The sequence below is a fragment of the Halictus rubicundus genome, chromosome 14 (assembly GCF_050948215.1).
Source record: "Halictus rubicundus isolate RS-2024b chromosome 14, iyHalRubi1_principal, whole genome shotgun sequence".
NCBI classification, from domain to species: domain Eukaryota; kingdom Metazoa; phylum Arthropoda; class Insecta; order Hymenoptera; family Halictidae; genus Halictus; species Halictus rubicundus.
The window spans coordinates 8362346-8373781 of NC_135162.1; the positions used below are offsets into that span (position 1 = coordinate 8362346).

The window sequence follows — 11436 nt, forward strand, 5'->3', positions numbered from 1 at the left end:
CGAAAGTGAAGCGTGCTCGTGCACTCGGAACGTGATCGCACCGAACAACAATAACACAACAAACGGAAACGATACCTTTCCTTTAGCAAACTTTTAGCTTCCGTATCGAAGACCGCAGCACGGTTATGCGAAATTTCGATCACGATCCACCCGTGCACCAGGATATGCCGCGACGGAGTGACGAGTATCGTAATACGACCGTCCCCTTTTTTGACGACGCAAGTCTCACGGGCTCATGGTTTCGCTCGACTCTTCTGAGGAAGATGTGGTCCGACAACAGGTGCCACACGGTCACATCTCGTTCTCGTCGCAGGGGAACTTCGAGCTGTGACCGAAAAGGCACCGGAGCCTCCACGGAGTCTAACGAAAAAGCTCGCAAGCGCCGCACAGGGGTCGTCCCGAAAAGCGCAAGCGCTTCTTCATAGATCGCGCTTTTCTCATGGACGAACCTGTGTCGGGCCGATGGTAACCAATGACGTCATTGCGGAAGGGAAATTCATTCACGAATGTTCGACGCTAAGGCCAAGGACCTTCCCTTGGAAACCAACGATACGCGTGAATTAGCCTCCGCTTACACCCCCACGGATCTTATCAACTTCCTGCACGAATATCAAGAACCCAAAACACAATACCGATGCTAGAGCGTTAAAAGATAAATACGCATTTCCTACTTCATGAGCTGCATAATTATCGTCACCGTCGCAAACGCAATACGCATTGCAATCAATTTCAAAAATTAATCTTCTCAAGATATCATACGTAGGCTCAAACTATAGGATATCATTTAACTCTTTACGCTCGACTGTCCCTCACATTCACACCCCTTTCACTTTCACACCACTTCGCACCCTCTGAGGCACCGCTAATCATCCAAAACAGATCGTACACATTATTAAATATCCTTGTATTTAAAAGTTCCTGTGTGGTACGAGTAAATGCACTCGTGCATATAAATGCACTTTCATAAGGTCGTATATGTAACGAACATACCGGAAATGACCGAATTCTGGCGTCAAAATATATATAGCTTCGAAAAGGGTTTAAACTTTCGAATTTCGAAGCGAATGCACAGAAATACCTCGCGAGACTTAGCACACTTTGAAAAATCCAACAACATCTCGTTTTTGATATTTACCTTTTGCACTCGAGTGGTGACTCTGAAGCACCACTAGAAACTGTTGTGGCATTATTTCAAAGAAATTGCAAAACATGTTACAAAATTTGTATTTAATAAAGTACTAAACATTTAAATATTATATGTGGAAATCGGATCAGTTTCGTACGAATAAAATGAAAATATTCTAAGACGGAAGAAAAATTTAGTTTTAGAATGAAAATAGCGCCGAGTGCAAAGGGTTAACATGCAAATATTTAATGCAAGCCGGTTTCTTTTATTTCAAAAACTGGCTTGTATTAAAATCTCGCATTCTGTCTATCTCAATTTTAAGGGTTTGCAAGGATTGTCTATATAATATTGATATTAATCAACTTAGAATTTATCAGTTCGAACAATCAGCGCATCGTCGCGTATTATCTGTAATTCTTGATTTTACCATTTCTGATAAGATTGAAAATCAGCGCGTAATTGGTTGAAAAATTGGGTAATTCACTACATGTAAATATCGCGTATGCAGTTGAAAAGACGGGGCCAATCGTAAAGCTTCTTTTATACGACACAGATGCCCATGAATGTCTCCCTTACTTAAATTTTTCCCTCTAACCTGTGAATCAGCAACACAACAACAATCGAAGGAGGCTTGTCAAACGCTGCTTAACAGTCGTTCTTATCAGTGTTAGTTGTAATAGTATTAAATATATAATGGTAAGTTTTGATTGATATTCTATTATTACTAATAATATTTAAGCAATTTATTTCAAATTTACATAACCTCAAAAAGAATCTTCGTTGTAGGATGTATTTCTTATGGTCCGACGAAAGAATATGACTATATTTACTAATGCGACTGAGCATACCTCGGTTTTGGAACTTAAGAGTATGATCGAAGGTAAAAATGCATGATCTATATATCCGCAAATAAATGAAACTAAATCTGACAATTCTCTCAAGTATGACATCACTGTTCAATCAATACTGTCAGTTTTTTCTTCCTGATGTATAAATCTTTACGTATTTTCCTGTCAACCAAATATAAAATTAGAATTCGGAATAAGTAATAGATTAACCATTGTCTTGTAGGTATAATAAAAATACCACCTGCGAATCAACAGTTGTACAACAAGGACAATATAGTGATGTCAAATGGATCGAGCTTATCAGCATACGGAATAACATCGGCAACAGCAAAACCACAATGTCCTGCATTAGTGGGATTGGCTATACGCGAAGAAAATGGTCGATTCGAACCCTTATCAATGACTCCTTACTCTTTACCTCCTGATCTACCAGATGTGATGAAGTCTCAAGAAAGCAGTGATTTCGAACATTTGCCTAGTCTCATTCCTAAGCATTGAGTCAGTTGACAATAAGTTGTTTAATTGAATATAATTTTATGATTGTCAGCTTGAGTAAACATGAGGCAGATCTTAGAACATAATAACATGAATCTGTTATAACTTGATTGCATACTCTCAAAATATTTTCTGAATATATTTTATTTAGTATTACAAATTTTCAGAAATTTCCAATGGAACACGAAATAAATGATGAAATTTTACCAAGTATCAATAACATTGATATTTATCGTATTCATGCAATGAAAATACACTGATCATGGAAGCATTTAAATATTAGTTTGTATAATCATTTACGTTTTATAATCTACTTGATAAACAATCATTTTGATAGACGAAGAATGTGATTAATACTTCTATTACATAGAATTATAAATATAAAATTTCTATGCCATTTGTATCACAAAAAAATGATAAAACATCTGAAGATAAAATTGGATTTAAATTATGAGTACTCTGAACTGAATTTAAGTATTCACATAATATGTATGTCAATTTGTGTACACTTAAACACAATGGTGTAGAATTCATTGAATGAAGATCACTATTATCAGCATTACTAAGGACATTTCATATATAACGCCAATAACATGTATGTTTTTCTGCAATAGTGGATTATGCAATAAATCTGCATATTTTAATTCAAAAAATTATGGTGAATTACAGTATACAAACCAATACAGTTAATATTTGCTCGTACATTCAATATCTGATACTTACATGAAACGTATATGTATCATCTTAACTACAAAGTAATACTCCTTTCACGAGAATATGCATGATCTGAATAATGTAACTAATGTAAGAAATTAGTTTACACTGCTCCATTGAACAACATAAGGTATGATTTACTACATTTTAGTTTGTACACATAATCTTAGGTTGGAAACCACGAAACTTTCAAATTAGTGTAAAATAGTAAATGATTATGTTATCGGATATGTTCGTTGTAATTTATTGCATTCGTGTTCTTAGATTGATTGCTATATAAAAATCTAAATACAAACGTTTAATGATTTTTCTAATACATATTTTATGGTGTTTGTATTTGATTGTTTAATATGAATCAAATCTACTAATATTACGAATTTATAATATTTAATGTTTTACTAATGATTATAAATATTTTAGACTCCACGAAAATCTTTTGTTGTACACTAAATGACAGAACAAATGGTATACGTTAAAAACAAATAAAATGTGACTATAAAGAGAGCTTGGGTTTTAACAAAATTTAAAGATTCATTTTGTACACATGTGATTCGTAAACTATAAATATTTAAATATAGATCAACAATAAACTAATCAATTACAAAACTTTCTATGGTCTATTTCTTGAAAAATAAACTTAAAATACACTAAATCAGCACCTGGTACCAGTATTATTGTAACATTATTACGTGTTGTGGTAATTTTTAAATATTCTCTGGTACAATAAGTAAACATTAACAATTATTTTTGCTTTTATTCAATAACATTTCCATAATAAAGTCTTTGTAAAACTCCTTTTTGCTTGGTATATAGTGACCACCTTCATGCTTTATTATCTTCTTATTTATGAATAATTCGTGAACTTTTTCTGCCATTTCTGTAAAACAACAATATTTGGATAGTATATTGCTAAAATCTAATTTAATAAATGCAAAACTGACCTGTCGGGATAACTTGATCAGTTTCCCCATAAATATGTAAAGAAGGTATATCTAGTTTGTCATTGTAATATGTTGCATGAGGTGCACACAATGAATGGAATCCTGATATAATAATTGCAAAATTAAATGCAGCTTGCAGTACTGAAACATAAATGCCTTTAATTACAATTTCTTTGCACAGTGTATACTACCAAAATATTTGTTTACATTTTTTCTGTTGCATGTAACAAAGTATAGTAGCAAACGCTGCTCCTTGCGAGAATCCCAAAATACCGTCGAATGGTCCAGATTCTTGAAATGTTTTTTCAATTGAAGCTACACTATCTTCAAAACCTACACATAATTTACTTGGTACAGTTGCTTTGAATACATGGTCTTCTGTATTGAACCACCATCCATATCCTAAAAAACAATATAAACTACTGTTTAAAATCTATGTAGCCACTCATAGTTGTATAAAAACTCAGTGGATGTTTACTTTACAAAGGCAATATTGTTTAAATGATACCTTCCTCTGATTCATCGATACCAAAGTTAAGTTTCATTGGAACATTATGCGGTGCTCTCAAAAACACAAACTCCACTTCTTTTTTTAATCCTTTCCTTAAGGAGCCCAATTTTGTGTAGAAAATAGTATCTGATTGAGCGTATCCGTGAATGGCAAGTATCTGAAATGTACATTTTATGAAGACGATGTATATTTATTTATACTTGGAATTGGTAACAATTGCTCACCCTTAATTTTATATTTGCCATAGCATTGATGGATATGTTCGGTGATTTGATTGATTAGAGAATAAGACTGGATCACAACTGCTTCATAAGTCATTCATACATTTTGTATGCATACAATATAAAATAAAATATAAGTTGTTTGGATATTTACTCGAACGATGACACGATAACACTAGTCTCGACTGACTGACTGAGCGCGCACGCTAAGCTCAAGTGGAGCTCAAACTAAAACCGGAGAGGAAGGTTCTGATCCATGCTAAAAAATGATGTATGTAGGTTCTGATCAATGCTAAAAATGTTAAAAATTGTAACGCAAATAGGAAGCTTTATTATTTTAAACATCCACGTTAGACTATTTTCTCGTGTATAATTAAACTTTTATTTACATGTTACATGTAATGAAACACAGATCAAATGGAAAATGATTTATTGACTTTGGGAGAATCATAGATAAAAGAGAACGCATTAAATATGAATGTTTAATGATTTCTCGAGTATCTTTCCCTATGAAAATAACAAAGTAAATAGGACTTATACCAATTTTTCTTTTCGGAAACGTAATTCCGACAGCGTTAAGAAAATAATATTTCTATACACCTTAAACTTAAAGTATCATCCTTAAATATAATATAACACGTGAATCGTAATGGTATCCTTAGCGAAACATATATTTATGCTTAAAGATCACTGAGATCGACAGCTTCTACTTGTGCGCTACTGGTCTCATCATTATCGACACTTTCTTCGGTATTTATCTTATTTTCTCTAGGGAAATATAATTTCACCCATGAGCCGGGCTCGGCTTTCCTCAATTTGATTTCTACTTTAGTAGGAAGCATACTAACACTACTCTGTGCAATATCGACAACCTGCAAATTTTAAAGTATGAATATGTAGTGTGATACCTCGTTGAAAGATTGTTTAAGACTTCAAATACCTACCCCTCTTAATTCTAAGTCGCGAGAGTATCTAGAATTATCTTCTGCGAAAGATAAATCCACAGTTAAACGAATAGGATTCAACTTAACTGTTGACAAGTCTGGCAGATACTTCTTAGCAAAAACAGAAACCACAACGAATGTTCCTGTTTGATGCCAATCCAATCTGCATTCTTTCGTTTTACCAACAGTCTGAAAAGGAATCAAATTTTTAATATATTTTGCAAGTACGGAATAATTAAAATTCTCATTTTACCTTAGAGATCCACGTATGTTGTCCTTGAGTACACCCAGGTTGTTCTAAGAACGTAGAGAAATCTGTAGTCTTCTTCTGACAACATGACCAATACTTCATGCCTTCGTGAAAGATAGGTGTGCCAGGATGATGATTACAGATCTCATTGTTAGATTCTGGCCCGTTATACGTAGCTTTACATGCATTATTTGTACAGGACTGTCCAATTTGAATGTTAGCTTCAGATATAGTTCCTAGTTCTAATGACTTTAATCCCTTAATTTGTTCTAACAACGCAGGCGACACAGTCGGTATTAAAGTAACTCGTGGAGTGTCTAAAGGAGGCCTTTTCAGAACAGGTATGTTATTAAGAGGCTGAGCAATGACTTCTATCACTTCGTTGGCCTTAGACTTATCCACCGCAGGTTTCTCTGGCTCAGGTGGTTTCACGTTCGAGTGGCACGATTTCGTACAACCCTTAATATTTAAGAATTCAGTGAAATCCGTACATTTCTTGTTACAACAAGACCAGCCTTTGTAAGCGTCGTGAAACACCGGGTGGCCAGGATGATGAACACAATCGTCTGAAAGTAGAATTATAAATTATGACAGGAAATAATTTGAAATCATTGTTTAAGTAGATATATTTTCAAGCTTTTGTCATACGAAATTGAATAAAATACCTTCTTTGTTGTTATTGGGATCGAATTTCTTCCCACAACCACGGTTATAGCAGTGTAACAGTGTTGCTTCTTGCGACATTTCTATGTAATTTGATTTGAATGAAAAGGGAGGCAAGTTTGTTTAAATTAATTTTGCTTGACACTGTACGTCACAGGAGAACTCGAGTCCGTCAAATTCAAGAGAGAATCGTGACACTTCTTGCCTCCGATAGATCAAAACTGAATATATCGTCGTCTCTGAACCTGCAGATCCGAAAAACTTCTAGCACATTCTAGAAGATCTATACACGATTTCTAAACGCGGCATACGCATAATATGTAGCAAAAATCCTCCGTGATCGCGGGGTCAGTGCAAAATTTGGAATCGATTCATTTTTCATTTAACTCCTCCATCGTGGCGAATGCAATATTTAAAAATAGACACATTACCCTAATAGTCCTGATCCTAAGGTTTTTTTCAAGAAAGTTAAACAATATTTTACTCTCCTATTACTTACACTATATAAATACTATATGTAATTATTAGAACGTGAAATTCATGGATATAAATTCACATTTTTGTAGACTTGCAATTAAATAAACATTGCGCCTTCTTTAAGGTTTCATTTAATTACGGATAAAATATATCAAATTTTAATTAATTTATCGTGCACCAATAATAAACTGAATTTTATAGTTATATTTCCGGAACCAAAAATATACTAGAAGCAACATTTACGGAATTTTAGATGGTCGTGTTTCTAACTGTTGCACAAGCGATAGTAGTGCACCAAGCGGTTAATTGACGTAATTAGTATTAACATTAGTGTGTACGTTTACGACTCGGTGCAGCACTATACTTGATGCACAGAAACCATAAGCGCGTACACTCTCGTTTCTGGTATCAGCTGATATCAGTATGACTTGACAATGAATAATTTGTTTGGAGAACCTATCTGACATAATCTAGAAAAATAAGAGAAACAATGTGTGCAACATGAACTAGGATCCCTGCAATAAAACAGGAATGTGTCAGTATTATAATCGTATTATACGTCTGTGTGAAACATGGAAATTCAAATTACTCTGCTTATATACTGCATGTGTTTTGTTATTCACCACAGTAGTAAGTATCCTCTATTCCCAATGTATTATTATTTTATTATATAATTAATCCTAATTCGGTAATTTATTTTTAAAAAGATGTCATTGTCGACGGACTTCATAGAAACTTGAGATACTACGAAACTCTTCACTCGTCTCATTGGCAACACAAAATTGTTAAGCGGGGTATCCAACACAGTTATCATCCTTATAATAAAATAAGCGAATTAGAATTTTATTCCCATGGACGGTAAGGTTATTGTTATTTATCAATTACTATTTATCAAAATTTATAAACCCTAGTATATATTCCAAAATAAATGAATTAAACAACCATTTTCACGTAAAGTATTAGCCATCCACATTTTTCTCTTTTCTAGATACTTTCGTTTAATTTTAACACCGAGAAGGGAAGTCATTCACTCGAAATTCAAAGCGTACGAAGTTAACGGCGATGGAGAAGAGAAAACTGTTCATCTAGGTAAAATAATACACGTGTATTTATGCAGTACATGTTAACAAATTCTAATATTTCAGACCATGAAAGGTTTTATCATGGACGTGTATTCGGTGAAATTGACTCTCACGCGCAAGTGCATATCGATGATGGAATTCTTACTGCCAGTATTACAATAGCTGATGAAACATTTCACATTGAGGTATTACTTTCATCAGATTTCAATAAGAACGATTCATTCTCACAGTAATTACAACTATGTTGTATATTCAGCCATCCTGGAGGCACTTGCCTCATTTAGGTAATGAAACAATGATTGTTTATAAATCATCAGACGTTAAATTAAGTTGGGAGCATATTGAAAACGGAGAGGGACATACTCACGGTGCTCCTAAAACTTGTGGATATGTAAAAGAAGAATTAGGTTGGTCACTATCTGTCGTAGATACTTATTTAAACAATGCACTGCTTTTATTTATTCGTCTGTATATATTAAAGACATTCCAGTAGATCTCAGGGAAGAAATCAAAGAAGGAGTTACAAAAGACAAACATTCCAGGACAAAAAGACAAACAGAGACATACGAATATACACCTACGAAAACAAGATGCCCTCTGTTACTAGTCGCTGATTATCGTTTTTATCAAGAGATGGGTGGTAGTAGTACAAAAACAACAATCAATTATTTGGTAAAACTATATTCCTATAAGAATCTATTGCTGCGTCTTGTTTCACGATAATGTTCTTTATATCCTTCGTAGATAAGCTTAATCGATAGAGTTCATAAAATTTATAACGATACCTTGTGGCAAGATCGGCAAGAACAAGATGGTTTTAAAGGAATGGGTTTCGTTATTAAGAAGATCGTTGTTCATAGCGAACCAACTCGCGTAAGAGGCGGTGAAACGCATTATAATATGATCAGAGATAAATGGGACGTGCGCACATTACTAGAGGTACATCTTTTAATCATCGTTGAAAATGTTTCGTAATTAATATAGTTTCATTTAGGTGTTCAGCCGGGAATACAGTCATAAGGACTTTTGCTTAGCTCATTTATTCACCGACTTAAAATTTGAAGGTGGTATACTGGGATTAGCGTATGTAGGTTCACCTCGTAGAAACTCAGTGGGTGGAATTTGTACACCAGGTATATTAAAAGACGTTTTTTCTAGCATCAGGTTAGTGCAAAAGTTCGTGCCCAATTCGCATTAAAATACAACACTTTTGCATTGACCTAATATTTTTCATCCACGAATATTAAAACAAACTTTCAACAAACACTGTTGCAGAGTATTTTAAGAATGGCTACACACTGTATCTTAATTCAGGACTGAGTTCTAGTAGAAATCATTATGGGCAAAGGGTAATTACCAGAGAAGCTGATTTAGTTACTGCACATGAATTTGGGCATAATTGGGGTTCTGAACATGATCCAGATGTGACGGTAGAGCATCTATTTTTGATCATTATTTAGTAGAACGTTAGGAAAAACATGATTACTTCTGTGGATCTCTAATTGCTTGAAAATTCTGAAAATTTAATAGGAATGCAGTCCGAGTGCTAGTCAAGGAGGCTCGTACTTAATGTATACATATAGTGTTAGCGGATACGATGTGAATAATAAGGTAAACTATCATCAGACAGCGGATTTTATGCACTTATACTACTACTAATTATAGTATTCGCGCAGCGTTTTTCACCCTGTAGTTTAAGATCTATTCGGAAAGTTCTACAAGCAAAATCAGGTCGTTGTTTCTCCGAACCGGAAGAATCGTTTTGCGGTAATCTGCGCGTCGAAGGGGACGAAGAATGCGATGCTGGGTTACTTGGAACCGAAGATAATGATGCTTGTTGTGATAAAAATTGTAAATTACGTATTAGTCAAGGAGCAGTTTGTAGGTGAGTAGAAATATAATTTTTCAGTTCTCCTTGAAACGTGATAAACGTGAAAAATAAATTTCAGCGACAAGAATTCACCTTGCTGCCAAGGATGTGCATTCATGCCACTGGGTGTGAAGTGTAGAGACGCTCAATATGCTACTTGTGAACAAGAATCACGTTGCACAGGAGCGTCCAGTGAATGCCCTAGATCTCCACCTATGAAAGATGGAACAGGTTGTCTTGAGAGAGGCCAATGCAGACTTGGAAAGTGTGTACCATACTGCGAGACACAAGGCTTGCAAAGCTGTATGTGCGACACAAGTACGTTCACTTTTCATAGTTCCATGAAGAGGGTATTCTCATTTCCCAAGCTGTTTTTCCAAACATGGGTCGATACCCCATTAATTTGTTCGGTGTACTGTAAAATCTAGGTTTGCATAATAAATTTTTATTCACAGTTGGAGATGCATGTAAAAGGTGCTGTAGAATGAGCTTGAACGAAACATGCTTCCCCATAGATCCCCAAGATATTTTGCCTGATGGAACCCCATGCATTCAAGGCTTCTGCAATAAGGTAATATTAGTTAGCTACACTGTGTAAATGTACAAATGTAAAGTTTGAAAATATTTTTAGGGTATCTGTGAGAAGACGATTCAGGATGTGGTCGAAAGATTCTGGGACATAATCGAGGATATAAATATAAATAAAGTGATGCGATTTTTAAAAGACAATATAGTAGGTGCAGTTATTATTATAAGTGCCATCATATGGATTCCGACTAGTTGCGTTATCAGTTACATCGACCACAGGCGCGTCAAAGAAAGTGAAAAGAAATGGCGCTGGAAGCATACGGAAGAACTTATTCATCCTGACGAACACAGACAATCTATTTATATAGATCTACAAAGACAAAGAATGCAACAAGTTTCACAGCAATCGTAAATTATTTCTGCACACTGTACTATGTGTAATGAAGTTTCTAGTCATGCATGTTCTCATGTCTTACAGTGCATACATTTTTTATTTGTTATGTACATACAAATATTATTTGAACGATGATAAAGTAATATATATACATATAAATAATTTAAGTGAAAATGCACCAAATCAATCACAACATGTATATTTCATAAGTCCTACCGATGTACTTATTATATAACTTTATATAAACACAATTACATTTGTATTCAGTTTTACTTACAACCTACACAAAAAAGAAATAAAAAATCGAAAAGCTGATCAAACTGCAGCATTGCAATTTGTTTGAAAGGGTACGTATAATACATATAAAGGGTA

At 34.4% G+C, this 11436-nt stretch overlaps 4 protein-coding genes across 6 annotated transcripts; 2 read left to right on the forward strand and 2 right to left on the reverse strand.

Annotated features, from left to right (window-relative positions):
• The first annotated feature begins 1537 nt into the window (after positions 1-1537).
• On the forward strand, positions 1538-2682 carry Elob (transcription elongation factor elongin B). Its single transcript, XM_076800039.1, has 3 exons — positions 1538-1822; positions 1913-2006; positions 2198-2682. Exons 1-3 carry the CDS (start codon positions 1820-1822, stop codon positions 2470-2472), a joined length of 372 nt encoding a protein of 123 aa, XP_076656154.1. The 5' UTR covers positions 1538-1819; the 3' UTR covers positions 2473-2682.
• Positions 2683-3101: 419 nt separating this feature from the next.
• LOC143360877 (esterase AGAP003155) lies at positions 3102-5065 on the reverse strand. Its single transcript, XM_076800037.1, has 5 exons — positions 4860-5065; positions 4633-4792; positions 4332-4526; positions 4125-4265; positions 3102-4060 (listed from the first exon to the last, which is right to left on the reverse strand). The coding sequence occupies exons 1-5, from the start codon at positions 4878-4880 to the stop codon at positions 3918-3920; spliced, it is 660 nt and encodes a 219-aa protein (XP_076656152.1). The 5' UTR covers positions 4881-5065; the 3' UTR covers positions 3102-3917.
• Positions 5066-5271: 206 nt separating this feature from the next.
• Positions 5272-6906, reverse strand: Mora (cysteine and histidine rich domain containing protein). The gene is made up of 4 exons (XM_076800036.1): positions 6716-6906; positions 6054-6616; positions 5801-5989; positions 5272-5728 (listed from the first exon to the last, which is right to left on the reverse strand). Exons 1-4 carry the CDS (start codon positions 6792-6794, stop codon positions 5537-5539), a joined length of 1023 nt encoding a protein of 340 aa, XP_076656151.1. The 5' UTR covers positions 6795-6906; the 3' UTR covers positions 5272-5536.
• A 632-nt stretch (positions 6907-7538) lies between these two features.
• On the forward strand, positions 7539-11326 carry Tace (ADAM 17-like protease Tace). Of its 3 annotated transcripts, none has more exons than XM_076800028.1 (14): positions 7539-7820; positions 7898-8048; positions 8179-8279; positions 8336-8457; positions 8529-8679; positions 8763-8944; positions 9017-9211; positions 9267-9405; positions 9548-9702; positions 9803-9883; positions 9949-10157; positions 10222-10460; positions 10598-10713; positions 10774-11326. In XM_076800028.1, exons 1-14 carry the CDS (start codon positions 7763-7765, stop codon positions 11080-11082), a joined length of 2208 nt encoding a protein of 735 aa, XP_076656143.1. In that variant the 5' UTR covers positions 7539-7762; the 3' UTR covers positions 11083-11326. The 3 variants fall into 3 exon arrangements, with proteins under 3 accessions (XP_076656143.1, XP_076656144.1, XP_076656142.1); XM_076800029.1 differs by having other exon boundaries at positions 8766-8944; XM_076800027.1 differs by having other exon boundaries at positions 7540-7820; positions 8754-8944.
• Positions 11327-11436: the final 110 nt, after the last annotated feature.